At 33.0% G+C, this 13,927-nt stretch overlaps 1 protein-coding gene across 4 annotated transcripts; it reads right to left on the bottom strand.

Annotated features, from left to right (window-relative positions):
* Window positions 1-2,194: 2,194 nt before the first annotated feature.
* On the bottom strand, window positions 2,195-9,227 carry LOC125813243 (E3 ubiquitin-protein ligase BIG BROTHER-like). Of its 4 annotated transcripts, none has more exons than XM_049492730.1 (8): window positions 9,116-9,227; window positions 6,118-6,305; window positions 5,768-5,987; window positions 4,546-4,586; window positions 4,390-4,449; window positions 4,088-4,306; window positions 3,207-3,315; window positions 2,195-2,460 (listed from the first exon to the last, which is right to left on the bottom strand). In XM_049492730.1, the coding sequence occupies exons 2-7, from the start codon at window positions 6,241-6,243 to the stop codon at window positions 3,229-3,231; spliced, it is 753 nt and encodes a 250-aa protein (XP_049348687.1). In that variant the 5' UTR covers window positions 6,244-6,305; window positions 9,116-9,227; the 3' UTR covers window positions 2,195-2,460; window positions 3,207-3,228. The 4 variants fall into 4 exon arrangements, with proteins under 4 accessions (XP_049348687.1, XP_049348689.1, XP_049348688.1 ...); XM_049492732.1 differs by having other exon boundaries at window positions 4,088-4,212; window positions 9,116-9,222; XM_049492731.1 differs by having other exon boundaries at window positions 4,552-4,586; window positions 9,116-9,222.
* Window positions 9,228-13,927: the final 4,700 nt, after the last annotated feature.

Here is a 13,927-nt window from a genome sequence, read left to right as displayed (position 1 = left end):
AGAGAGGACCCTAATATTTTTTTTTATCATATATATTTTTATTTAAAATCTACTTTTCTAGCTATTTTAAATGTGAAGTCATCAAATACTATTTTATAATCAATTTATTTTAACAATTTCTTTTCAAATGATAATATAGTTAATTCATTCAATCTCTCTTGAGACATTGTTGATCTTAAAGAAGATTTAATCAATTATAATTTAAGAAAAAAACTTCTTTTAGCTGAGGCAACGGTTGTAGGAACTGTTAATATTATTCTATAAGTAATATGTGTATTTGGAAAAGAATCAACTCTTTTTATTTGATTGAGTATTTTCATTAGATCACTATCTTCTACATGTATTATTTCTCTTAACACTTTTAATTCAAAAAATAAATCTAAATCATCAATATCAAAATCACTATTACGTGTTAAAGAAAGTTCAAGGTTAAGCCAGTTTTTTTTTAAAATTTTCATTATCTAGTGACTTCAAATATTTTACCACTAAATAAGAAATCAAAAATATTTTTATATGCTTCAATTGGTTCAAATCTATTTTGAAGTGAAAAAATAGTTTGATCTACTCTACATATATAAAGTAATCAACTCCAAAAGATTCTTCAAGGAACTTTGTGATTTCGTTATTCATATTTTCATCAAATTGTTTCTTACGAAATTCAAGTTTATATTCATCTCATATGCAATTTCCTTAGTAGAAATCATAGCACTCATAGTAAAAATAATTTTCTTTTAAAAATAACATATATAAGTAATTTTTTTTTTAAAATGAGGGTCCCAAGCGATGATTTTAGTGACCTAGAGATTAAGACAACCGTGTGAGTAGGAAGAAGAAGAAATTTTGGCTAATTTTGAAAACTTGGCTAAAATTTTGGTAATTGAAATCGCCGAATGGCTATTTCTTATAATTTGCCTTTTTTTTTTTCACACGAACCTTAATAGTCGTTGCAACGCACCAAACACTGCTTAGTTAATTGTGTGTATTTTTGGATAGGATGATCATACATTTTAATTATTGATCAGAAGCTACAATAACTCAAGAATGATTAACCAAACACCCTTCACAAAAAAATTACATTAAGTTTTATTATTAGCGCACGCGCGCACACACATAAAATGTTAGACACCCATGACACAAGCAAATCCTAGGTGCAACGGTAAACAACGTTCAAATTATCAAACACCCTTAACCAGAAAATTACACTACATATATAAATCATAATTTGTTATTAACACATATATATCTAAGATATTGATTGAACATCTACGACACAAGCAAATCCTGCGTCGCAACTGTAAAGGATGTTCGAATTCACCCGTAACATTATTTTGACAGATTTGAAAGTCATACACACTATACTCCCTCGTCCCTAATTACTTGTCCATTTTGACAAATCAAGAAAAAACAATTTTTTTAACCTATTATATCCTCAATTAATTACTTTGAAAAAGGTAGAACTTGAAAATCTTAAATTTTTAATTCATCCAATTCATAATTAATAGAAGTAAAATGGTAAACTCACTATGTCAATCATTGTTTTCTTAATATGTGTGTCAATTCAAAAGTATACAAGTAATTAAGGACATAGGGAGTATTAAGCACGTTAAAGTGAATTAATGATGATTCAAATGGACACCAAATGATTTTTGTTTAAGGTGTATCTAGCTTTGCTAAACTAATACAGTAAGTAGTTTATTTCATCCTATTAGGCTGATCAACTTCAAATAATTTTTTATGTAATTTTATTGCTTCCTGCCATTAGGGAGAATCAATCCATCTTCTTCCTCTTTTTTTTAGAAGCAGGGGAAGGGGAAATGCGGGATAGGATTACAAAATGAGAATCGAACCCTCAACAACAACGTGAAAGTTCAGGAAGCCAACCAACGAAGCTACTAAGATTCTCAAGATGAATTCATTCATTTTCTTTATGTAATAAAAGCAAGAGCTTCATATGTGCTGGTTGCAGTCCGGACATTTGCAAATATACATACATTGTTAAAGAAGGGCATATCTACTCAATTTCACATACTTTAAGGAGATATTGGACCCCTTCTCACTTATTAATTAGGCTAATTTGACTAGTGCGTTTAAAATAAGGGCAAATTTGAACTAAGTATTACCACTACGGACATATCCACTTAAATTCACATAGTTTAGGGGCATAATGTTGTGCTTGCAAATAATTGGCATATCGAAGTCAATGTCTAGCAAGATATGCTGATACCAAGAGCAGGACTAGACAGTTTAGTTTGCTTAACGGTCTCATTCATATGTCCAGATAGTGAAATATGGGGAATCAAACCAGAAGGCTATTTACAAACCAAATATAAGTCTTTAAAGGAGGCTGATACTCTATTACATGAACGAAAAGTGATATTTGAAGGCAGATCAGTTGAGCAACAAGGCATTGGATCTGCAAAGTCATTCATCTTTCACCTCTTCAGAACAGAGGGGGCAGTTCTGTGACAGCAACACATGCACAAAAAAGAAAACAAACACAGATGGTGGTCAGTTTTGCTGCAGTGGGAAAAAAAGCAGTGTTTCTCCTGTAAAAGTGTACTATTGAACAACAACAATCAACATATCCAGTGTAATCCCACAAGTGGGGTCTGGGGAGGATAGGATGTATGCAGACCATACCCCTACCTTTTGGGGGTAGAGAGCCTGTAAAAGTGGAGTATTGAGTTCAAATGAATAACAAGTTGAAACTTCCAAGTGGTATTGTTTAGCACCGAGATGTGTTAATTGTCCATGAGCTGACTTTTGCACATTTATCCGATTCAATTCAATCCCAAACTAGTCATCCTTTTCCTATTTAGAGAGGTTATTCTAGAACTTCTTGCGTGATTAAAAGATGAAAATACTATTTGTTTGTGAAGCTCTGCAAGTGTGCTTTAGAAGGAAAGCCTAAACGGGAGATTAAGAACTACTATAAGTAGATGAGAATTTGACCGGTCTTAGAGACGAGAAAGAACTCCATACAGCTACTGCATCAAAAAAAATGTTGGCACATTTCAATCAGAGTAGGATGCTATGATCCAAAATCTCATTTTCACACGAATAGTGAGAAGCAATGCCAAAACTTCTCTTTAAGCCTCTTTGATGTTTTTATCATATGTTCTTACTTGTGTACTGGAGGAAAAAAAATTAAAACAGGAAAATATCGAAGGGGACATGATCTTAAGTGTGAGGATATGATTTCTCACCTTTCTTTCTTTTAGCCAGCGGTTAATACATTCTGAATGAAACATGTGTGCACAAGGCAAAGTGGTCAACATATCTCCGCTTTTGTATGCAGCATAACATATAACACACCTGCATAAAATGAAATTGGAAGGACCAAGTTAGACGATCATATCTTTTTCTCAACTTGTTTGAAGGTGTTTGTTTCTACACTCTAATCAAAATGAAGTTATTGACTGGATCAACCTTTACAAACATCTTTTCCAGGAAACCTACTCAAAATATTGTCAAATGGGCTACTTAAAACACTAACTGACTGCTGTTTCAGCTGTTAGCAATGTATGAATGGTGAATGGTGGAAACAGGACTGAAGGGCAACTTATCTCGACAGACTTACTTTTTAATTAATAAAAAAATGGAGACAAAAAAATGAAAAAGACGATAATGTTAGGGAGGGCAGTGACAACAGTTAACCACAGAAAAATGCCAAAAAGATAAATTTAACATTTCCTCTTTTTCTTTGTCAAAAAAAAAACATTTCCTCTTTTTTCTTTCTCTTTTTCAGACACGGTGGCGTTCTTCAGATATGCTGAGGGGGTTCTAATTAAGACGCAGGGTTGGTCTTTAGAAGAGGAATCTCTCATTATGAATAGCATTTTCATTATGGGCCATTTCTCATCTAGACACTGGAACTAAGAGTCAGAAACACCAAAAAATAAAAATGCCAGCAATGCTTTATGCTGGTAAGAATGAGACACAAGTCATCAACAGAATGGGTTAATTATTGAACTAGCACATTTATCTGTAAACATTTGTATAAGGACCACTGCACTTCTTCTAAATGCTAACACAAAAGAGTTAGTCAGGATAGAAGAGATAATATCAGAAGGGAATTTATTCCTACTCTCCCATTTTCTTTTTCTTTGAGAAGAATCCAGTCTTGTATTTGAAAGTTGGTAAACGACTTAAGAGGTCTTGTGAAAGCCCTCTGCTCTGCTGGCCAACAGTTTCTCCTAAAAACTGCAATTCCTACCAAAAATGAAAGAAGACAATCGAAATGGAATATAAGAAAACTCACATGGTGGCAAAAGATAGAAGAGCAAGACTTATCTGTGTAAATAACCTGGTGCATAAATTACAGTTCTGGCACTCAATTTTTACTATTTCAAGCTTAATCAAAAAGAAGAAAAAGTGTTCCAGTCTAACCTCATAGGTCATACTATCTGGATCAATATCATCTTGTCTCCTCGTGTTCGGATTCTCAACCTGCACTTCTTAATAGAAGCTTGCATTAATTCTTGCATACATGATACAATTTATTAAGCATAAAAATCATTAGAGAACTAAAAGGTTGCAGCATACCCTGACCGGAGGTGATTCTCTAGGAGGGGATTCCCTGATGCCTGCAGATGATGTGGAGGTCACTTGGTTATGAGTAATGTGGACACTTAGTTCAATAATACTTGAACTGAATATTTCCAAAATAGAAACTATGTTTCAAACACCCGCAAAGTAAAACCTGTTTTATTTATTTACTCATACTTTTCTATTCACCCACAAAGTTGTTTAGATGTACAATCTAGCTTTTTGAGTAAACTGAACACGCACACACCTATCAAATGCTCTAAAGTATGAGTCACTTTTTGAAATGGTTTTAGAAAACTGAAGAACAATAATACACTATATAGTGTGATACAAATATTTTCCACACTCCTACTCCATATCACTTACTCCTATAAAGGTAAACACTATTTCCACTATTTGCAACTATTAATAATCACCAAACGCCAAATCCTCATGCTCCACTCCACTATTGACCAATGAAATTCTCATTTAATCACCACAAAATGATTTTCTAAGCTAAAACATCGGCAAAACACATAAACAGATCGAAGTTGGCAACAACTGCCAGTTAGCCATCAAAAGTAAGGTAGTGATCAGTTAGACACCTCACATGATCATACGTGTGCCTTGTGGACACCCGTGTCCACCAGATTTCACATGTGAGTTACAATCACCTATGATGTGTCAAACGGGCATACCAGTGAATAACACGTGTATTTTAAAATAATTGTTACTTTTTAAATAAAAACAAAATAACAAATACTTGATTCACGTGCACACTTTGCATCACAAAGTTAATCAACTGCATTCTTTGGTATAAACAGTTCATAACACTGGTATGCAGGGAAAAAACCATTCTTTCCAGCAATTACTAGAACACTTCATGTTCTTCACTATCTCAATATTAATGTTCATTTAGTGAAGTTCCTTGTCCTTGGTATTTAAGTTGTCAGATTACAAGCCACTAGCCTTTCGTCCATTCTACAGTTCAGTCATCAGTGTAAGAAAGACTTCATTTTGGCAAAGTTTTAACATCTTGGTATCTATATATCATTGTTCATGGCTATACTTATGAACCAGTCAGAATAAGATGACTAACATCTTCTTTAATCACAGAGAAGAATAGGTTAAAAAAAAAAAAGAAGGTAATATCATGCAAATTGTACCCTAAGACAAAGCAGAGATAAAAGCTGTACGACCAAGAAATTTTACTGAATAAATGAAGTTCTTATGCAATTACCAGCCACAGTAGAATTAAGCTCATCTCTACAGTAATCCTCAAAATCATCCCCCAACTGCAATGATCTAGCTATAGCTTCATCCAGAGCCAACTGTGATTCAGGGCTTTGAGAAGAATCACTCTTTTGTGCTGATAACTGATGCCCGTTACTGGTCTGACCGTATTCAGAGCTCATATTCTTGTTTTTCCCATTTGCTTGAAATGATAAGTAAACAGTTTCCTGCAAGACAACAATCCAACTGTCAACAGAAAATACTGTTAACTACTGAATAAGGAATAGAAAGATGGTCAACAAAAGGGCCGCCCCCTGTTGAACCTTGTGCAAAAACATCTATTTCATTCTGTGATACCTGTTGCAAAAGAACTTCTTCATAGCTCAAATCGCCATCCTCAGGAAACAAATCTTTTAGATTCTCAGCAATCTCTGATGGGATTCCACCACTCGAATAATGACTATGTAACAAGCTGTTACTCATTGTAAATGTTTCAGGTATGATTTCACACTATTCTTCTTCAGACTGCAGGGTCCTTTTACTGTCTGTAGAATTTAGAGTTGATCAGGTGAAGATGATAAAAGGACTTGAAAGAAGCTTATAAAGAAGATCAAGTTTTCACACACTGAATATCCAGTAACACCCGTTTCCAGAAATAGGTGTCATTTTTTTCACATTCACTTCATATACATGTATCTACCTCTTATATAGAATGGTGTACATTTGAGGATAAATGACAAAGACAAAGAAATGTACATCCATAGAGGGATTATAATGAACTATTCATGACTGCAAACCAAGTGCAAAAAAACTGTCGTTTAGTTTTGACCATCTCTCCCTTCTTCAAAATATTGTACATGATGCCATAGATTCAAAAGATATGAAAATAAGACTGCTTGAGAAGGGTTGAAAAGCTATCAGACACTGCATAGGACCAACAACACTCTGCAAATTAATTGAACAAATTCTGCAACTCCACAAAATGCCAATAATGACTGATTTTGACACCTTAGAAACTATGAAGACTCATAATAAACACGCCACAAGCACCAGACAAGAAAAGGTACCAATTCAGGTATAGGCAAGATAAAATGTCATTGAAAATAGACAGGAAAATGCCAAACACTTATCTACACAGTAATAGAAAGGCCTTTTTGTATAGGTAATAAATATACCAGGGCGAAGACTATTTGACTGGACATGTGGCAAGTGCAGAAGGAACTCATAGTCTTCCACAAGTCAGTCGATGACAGCCTGGTCAAAAACCGTAGAACCCTTAGCCACCTCAGAACTTGTCCCCGGGTCCGGTTCACCCATGTCAGACAACAGTTTTCCAGAAGGATACACCCGGAAAGTCCAAAGTACCCCAATCATTAACTTCTCTATGACAGCCAAACTTGAGATATCCGAAATTTCATTATATCACGTCTAATAGTCACGATCTTATCATTGAAATGTGCGAGATTCACGTTGTCGGTTATGATTAGATTATCCTATAGATACTCCCATCTTTCCACCATTGTAAGACATCTGATTACACAGATTATTATACCTACGGTTCAGCAACATTATTATGTATCTATTGTTGTTCATCGTTGTTCGCCATCAGTTGGCCTGGAAAATTCAATATGAATCACTCTCTCTATCTGTTTCTCTATTGCTTCAGTTTGACTATTCACTTTGCTACTGTTATCATGTTATTTTCATTAAAGTCATTATCAAATGATTAGTTAGATTTGGATTAATCGCACTGCTTGTGACCTCAATATTATAAATTTAACTGGTTGATATAGGTCAAACAGTTTTTCGCCCACAGTAGGACCCTAGTAATTGTGTGGTTGTTCCAAAACAATATTGATCCTTTATTGATTTTGTAATTGTTGTTTCTGTGGAGTATAATGGCAGGACAAAGCAGATCACAACTGCCACACACGACTCCAGGCCAATCTCCTGGGAACTCAGCAAAGCACGACTGTCAAAGGAGATGTCACCTCAAAGAGTTCCAAACAAAAGGAAAGAAAATGCACAACCCAGTTGGGAAGAAAAGGTGCAATGATTGGTCACACGAAAGAATAACTTCACAACCGAACAACAAGATTGGAACAGGCAGATCAGCAAGGTGTTGTTGGCCTTGACCGCGAATGTCAACACATGATCGCCTGCGCCACCAAGAGTGGAACCAGGGCAGGGACACTCCAAATTTCATACCAGGAAGCTGTCTTACCGAGGGACTTCCTGGCGACTTAGGAACTGAAGACTCAATAACTAGTAGAATAGGTCAAGGCACTGGTGCTCCCGAACTGCATGTCAATTTCTAAATACCATTTTTCACTTCGAAAACAAAAACTACTTTTTCAATTTCACATGGCCAAACGAACCCTTAGCTCTGCAGGAGACTCTTTTGAGACAGATTTAAGGAGCAAAACAAGTGTATTGATCAGAACTCGGAGGCTCCACCCATACTCAAGGTTATAGATGTGGAAAGATACTCTCAACAACCAAGGAAACTAAGTGCAGCCCCCTACCTATATCCAATAAGTTCAGAATGCCAGATCTCGATAAGTATAATGGAACCAAAAGGTGTCAGGGACCATGCCACAACCTATAAAACCAGAATCAAAGAGAATGACCTGACAAAGCCAGAGATACAATTGGTACTAGTTAAAAAGTTTGGAGAAACGCTCAGGAAGGTAGCATTAACCTGGTACTCACTCTTGCCTGAAAACTCAATAGGGTCATTCGCAGATGCCTTCATTAAGGCTTATACAGGGCCCCATGCCAGAAGGTAGAAAAGTGGATGGAAGACATCTTCAAGATACAACAAGGAGGTACCAAGTTACTCTCCCACACTATATTCATACTGAAAGAGAAATCAACAACAACGACATACCCAGTGTAATCCCACACGTGGGGGTGTGAGGAAGGTAGTGCGTACCAACCTTACCCCTACCTTTCTGTGAAGGTAGAGAGGCTGATTCCGATGGACCCTCCACCCAAGTAACATACTGAAATAGAAATCATGCTTAAAAAATAAAACTACCTTAATTTACCCCAAAATTCACAAATCTGGAAAATTCAAGATAACAAGAAAGGCAAAAAAGAGGAAATCATGATTTAATTGCACTATTACACCTTACATTGATTCCCTTTCCACAGTAAAATGACCAGGTCACAGGGTTCAACCAGGAAAATCTTGGTTTTACTCAATTATGACAGATGAATCATGAGTAAAATTGGCAAGATTCAAAGGTTGTCACTTTACATTTAGAATCTTGAAATACAAATCCAAAAAAGGTGGGTTATTGAATTTTGACTCAATTATTCATGAAAATGGCAGTAAAGGTGAAAAATTTACCTTTTTGAGGGAAGAAGACGAGATGGGGTTCTTGACTGTGAGTCTAAGCAGGTCATCTTTGTAACTGTGGACTGTAAAATAGTGAAGAAAAGGTCGAATGAAAGGAACTGATGAATATTATATCTAAGTAAGGAAGACATTAAGGGGTCCACTTTGCTTTATGAAAAATGCTACTGGTGCATGTATAATGGTGCAATTGATGGTAAGTTTCACAAGAAGCCAGAACAGTGAAAACCAGCCCTACCAATGACTTCTTTTACATCAACTTTCCCTTCTTCACTAACGACACAAATCCTTCTTACATTGCCTTTTTTCCCTTTTGTTTGATTTTTGGGGATAAAAGCTTCATCTTTTGCTAGGGGTGAGCTAAAATCTGCAATGTGTACTTCCATATATTTACTGTTGTTTGTTTGCAAAACACAGTAAAAGCTAAAAGCTGGTATAGACATAAAACAGAGATAAAAAAACATGAATATCAAATAGTGCGGTGGATGAGATTGTTATTCTTTCCATTTAGAAATTTCAAATGAAAAAATCCTTGAATCAGACTGCTATTTATATAATTGAATTCGAATTTTAAATGTAAAATTTTTCATGAGATTTTAAATTCTATCCAATCGAGTTTAATTCAAATATCAAACCAATAAAAATATAGAAGGGCATGTGGACACGGTAAAGAAGGCGACTGCCCACTCACTTCGACATCGACAGTGTAAATTTTCTTCTTCAACTTCAATGGTGTGTTGGATTAGATGGTCATAAAGTAAAAAATTATTAGTACTGTTTTATCCATTACCTTTGATTATTAATTTTAAAATAAATTATATGTATTAGAATAACTTATTTTTGTCAAAAAGTTATAATGATAGTAGTATCAAGGTTAGTTGTTTCGTGATAAACTAATCTTTTTATCACCTACCCATTGCAATACCATTTTAAACTAATCTTTTTATCACCTACCCATTGCAATACATTAAAATGGTTGAAAAATACTAGCAGGCTTCTATGTTCTCTATATAATATAAGTAAAATAATAAAATAATTTGTTTACTTACTTATGGGATGACTCGACACGTGAAGTCATTAATTAATTAATATAAGACAGGTTCAAAAAGTCGTTCACCGCAATGAGGTGAGCTCATAAATAAAACTTGCATACTAGACGTGTTCTATTGAAATTGTCCTAGTAAATAGTGTACTTGCTACTTTGATATGTTATGTTAAACTATAACCTTGCACGTGACATCTTATATAATGATCGATTTATTTAGCGTAATCCAATCCACTTTAATTTATTTAAATTAAATTTAATCCGCCATTTTATAACCCTAGTTATTTTGAGTCCAACTTTTCTACAATTTTTTTATTGAAACTGTCTTATTACACTTGTTTTGTTGATTTTTTCTTGTGAGAGCGTGTGTTCTATACGTGCAAGTTATCATATAGAAAAAAAGCTAATGTTAGCTGTGAGGAATCAAGAATTTTTTATCAATGACTTGGATCTTGAGTGATAAAATAAGGCGGCCAAAAACAATGTGTAAGTTATGATCGAAGCTTGTGTTTTTCACTTGTCTCAAAAATAATATTGTCACATAAATTTTGCATAAAAAAATATGACTATTGCTAGTTTACCTTCCAAAAGGTGACCATATAGGAAGTAAGGGAAACGTAAAACATCATTATTGTATTCAAGATTTATTTATTAAGTACTCCTATTATTTATTAGAGAAAGCACTTCTACCACAAGAATAAAGATAGTGCTCATGACACATCACTTTAAAAGTATATTATAAAATACAGATGGAAAGAGGAATCTCAACGACAAGAAAACACTTTGTGATGTTCTACTACATTTACATCTTTTGACCTTTATATTCTTTCTTTTTTCAACGTTTGAACTAAATGCCAGAGCAAGTGAAGTTGCTTAAAGAAACGAATGTGACATAGGGTTCATTTGATATAATTCAGGTGACCTCTAGTAGCAACTATTTATGATAAATAATAAATACTTTTTAAATGTGGTTGATTATACAAGAATGATATGGCTATTTGCTTAAGCTAAACTCAAATGTATGTATTTATATAACATCTCAAATTATTCATCAGACTATGATTTAAACCGTTTCACCTATGAAATTAGATTCAAACTTGGCGAATTTGATTGTGATTAGGTGTAAAGGTCAAATATTAAGAGTGGGAATTGTGTATTGGATGTGAATTAAGCTTATAAGGGAACTTTAGCGCATAAAGCTTAGTTGAAAGCTTCTCTACGATTAAATTTTCTGATAAGTATATCTCCTAGCTAGAATATGAAGAGTTACGTGACACAAAGCATATCTCATATGGGATGAGCAAGCACTGTATCATTGATCAATTCCTACAATTCTTCTCGTGTTTGTAGAAGCCAAAAAGTTATACACGATTAGAGTTTTGAAGTTGTATCATTAAAAAGCTATATCAAATAAATAAAAAAAACATATTAAAAGGTAAATTAGGTAGATCATAATTTATTTTATTAATGATAAATAAGTTAAAATAATTGTTCAAAATAATTAATTAAAAAAGATAGGCGTAACATTGTTAATCACAATGAAGGTTTTATGAGTAAATTTTAGATTTAGCAAACATAAAAATCATATTTGTATGCTATAACTATAGTTTGTATAATTGCGCTCCATAGCAAACATGACTATTAATCTGTATATTTTGGTATACATATACATTAAAAAATAGGTATTTGGGTCTATTTGTATATTTCGGTCTATTTGTATATTTTGGTATACAAATGGATCCTGCATTTGTATATTTCGGTATACAAATGGGTCCTGCATTTGTATATTTCGGTATACAAATGGATCCTGCATTTGTATAATTTGGTCTATTTGTATATTTCGGTATACAAATGGGATGACAAAAAACATGAAATGTTTGCTGCGAATTACAAAGAGATAAGTGTTAAAAACACACCTAAACTATCCCTTTTTTTTCGAGTTTCATACCTAAATTATTGAGAGTGTGAGTTTCATACCTAAACTATTACTTTTTAGTTTGAGAAACACACCTCACTAGTGTGTATAATACACTCTCTTTTATTTGAAAAAAAAAATTGACACATGACATTCCACATGGATAAAATATTTTACCTTGACAAAAATTAAATAATAAACTATTAATATTAATTAAAAATTAATAATTAAAGTGTTACTATTCATAAAAAAATATTTTTTTAAAAAAATAAAATTTAAATTATTTTTCTTATCCCACTCTACCACCTCCTCCACGTACCCCCGTAATCCCCATCCATTTTTTTAAAAAAAATCTTGTAAAAAATATTTTTTTAAAATTCATACTTCACCCTCCCCTTCCAAAAAAAAAGCCACCCACTCATTCCCACTCATTCCCCCACCCCCCAAAAAAAATTGATATTGTTTTATTTTTTTTTTAAAAAAAATTCTACCCTATCCTATTTAACCTTCCACTCTTAATTTTTTTTATTTTTTTTTTACATTTTTCTCATTTTGTGTTAGATATGTACGTACATATATTTTTAGAAAAAAAATTTCTACTAGTGTACCGAATATAACATAAATAAGTAAAAAATTAAAAAATATCTTGCGGCGGCAAGTAAAAAATATTTTTGATATGTATATATCTAACACAAAATGAGAAAAAATTTGGAAGTGGAGGGTTAGGTGGGGTGGGTAGATTTTTTTTTTTTTTTAAATAAAATAATATCCAAATTAGTTTTTTTTTTGGGGGGGCGGGGGGGAGAGGGAGATGAAGTAAACTAAAATAAATTCTCTTATAAAAGAAATTTAAACAAAAAAATTTTAAAAAAATGCGGGGGGGGGGGGGGGGGGTGAGAGGAAGTGATGTAGTGGGATAAGAAAAATATTTTACATTTTATTTATAAAGAAAATATTATTTTTTTGGATAATAATTTTTTAATTTTTGTCAAAGTTGAATGTTTTGTCCATGGAGTGTGATGTGACAATTTTTTTAAAATAAAAGAGAGAGTGTATTACACACACCATGATGAGAGTAGTATAAAAGAGAGAGGTGTGTTTCTTAAACTAAAAAGTGATAGTTTATGTATGAAACTCACACTTTCAATAGTTTAGGTATGAAACTCAAAAAACGGGTATAGTTTAGGTGTGTTTTTAAAACTTATCTCAATTATAAATAAAAGAAACTATGACTATAACATTTAATTTAAATTAATAATTTGCTATTTCATACAATTTTTCCTTTTATAAAGCTAAATCTAAAGGGAGTTTTCTAAATTATTCTAACAAAATATTATCATGAGCTAAATGTCACAAACTGTAAAATTTAAAACAAGTATATTTGTATGGGAATTCAACAACCCAAATTTAGGATAACAAATTTTTTTTACCATATTAAACGCTCCCTTCATTTAATAAAGAATGACTTAGTTTGACTTGACACATAATTTAAGAAAATAAAAAAACTTTTCAATTTTGTGTTCCTAAACTAAAGTTATGTCAAATATACCAAAATATTCTTTAATCTTATAGTTTTAAACATGTCATGTGGAAGATTGAAATTAAAATGTTGTCAAAAAAGAGAAAGGAGTCATTCTTTTAAAACAAACTAAAAAAAAAAAGTAAATTATATTTTTAAAGCAGAGAGACTAATAAGAAAATCGCACAATAATTTACTGTTGAAGCAAAGTTGACAAGGACTAATGATATCCTTTGACAAAATATCTCGGATCTTATCTTATTAGTCGCAATGCGGCAGAAACGTAGTCATGTTGAAAGTCCTAGATAAGACTGAGTTAAATTTAAA

This window comes from Solanum verrucosum, unplaced genomic scaffold (assembly GCF_900185275.1).
Source record: "Solanum verrucosum unplaced genomic scaffold, falcon-dt-bn FXZP01000189.1, whole genome shotgun sequence".
Taxonomy (NCBI): domain Eukaryota; kingdom Viridiplantae; phylum Streptophyta; class Magnoliopsida; order Solanales; family Solanaceae; genus Solanum; species Solanum verrucosum.
The sequence above is the reverse complement of the archived record's forward strand: the minus strand, read 5'-3'. Positions and strand labels throughout refer to the sequence as shown.

Coding starts and splice junctions, on each gene's coding strand:
- LOC125813243 (XM_049492730.1), bottom strand. CDS start 6,243: ATGAGTAACAGCTTGTTACATAGTCATTATTCGAGTGGTGGAATCCCA. Junction 4,587..5,767: donor GCTTAATTCTACTGTGGCTG/GTAATTGCATAA, acceptor CATCATCTGCAG/GCATCAGGGAATCCCCTCCT. Junction 3,316..4,087: donor AAGAAAAAGAAAATGGGAGA/GTAGGAATAAAT, acceptor CATTTTATGCAG/GTGTGTTATATGTTATGCTG.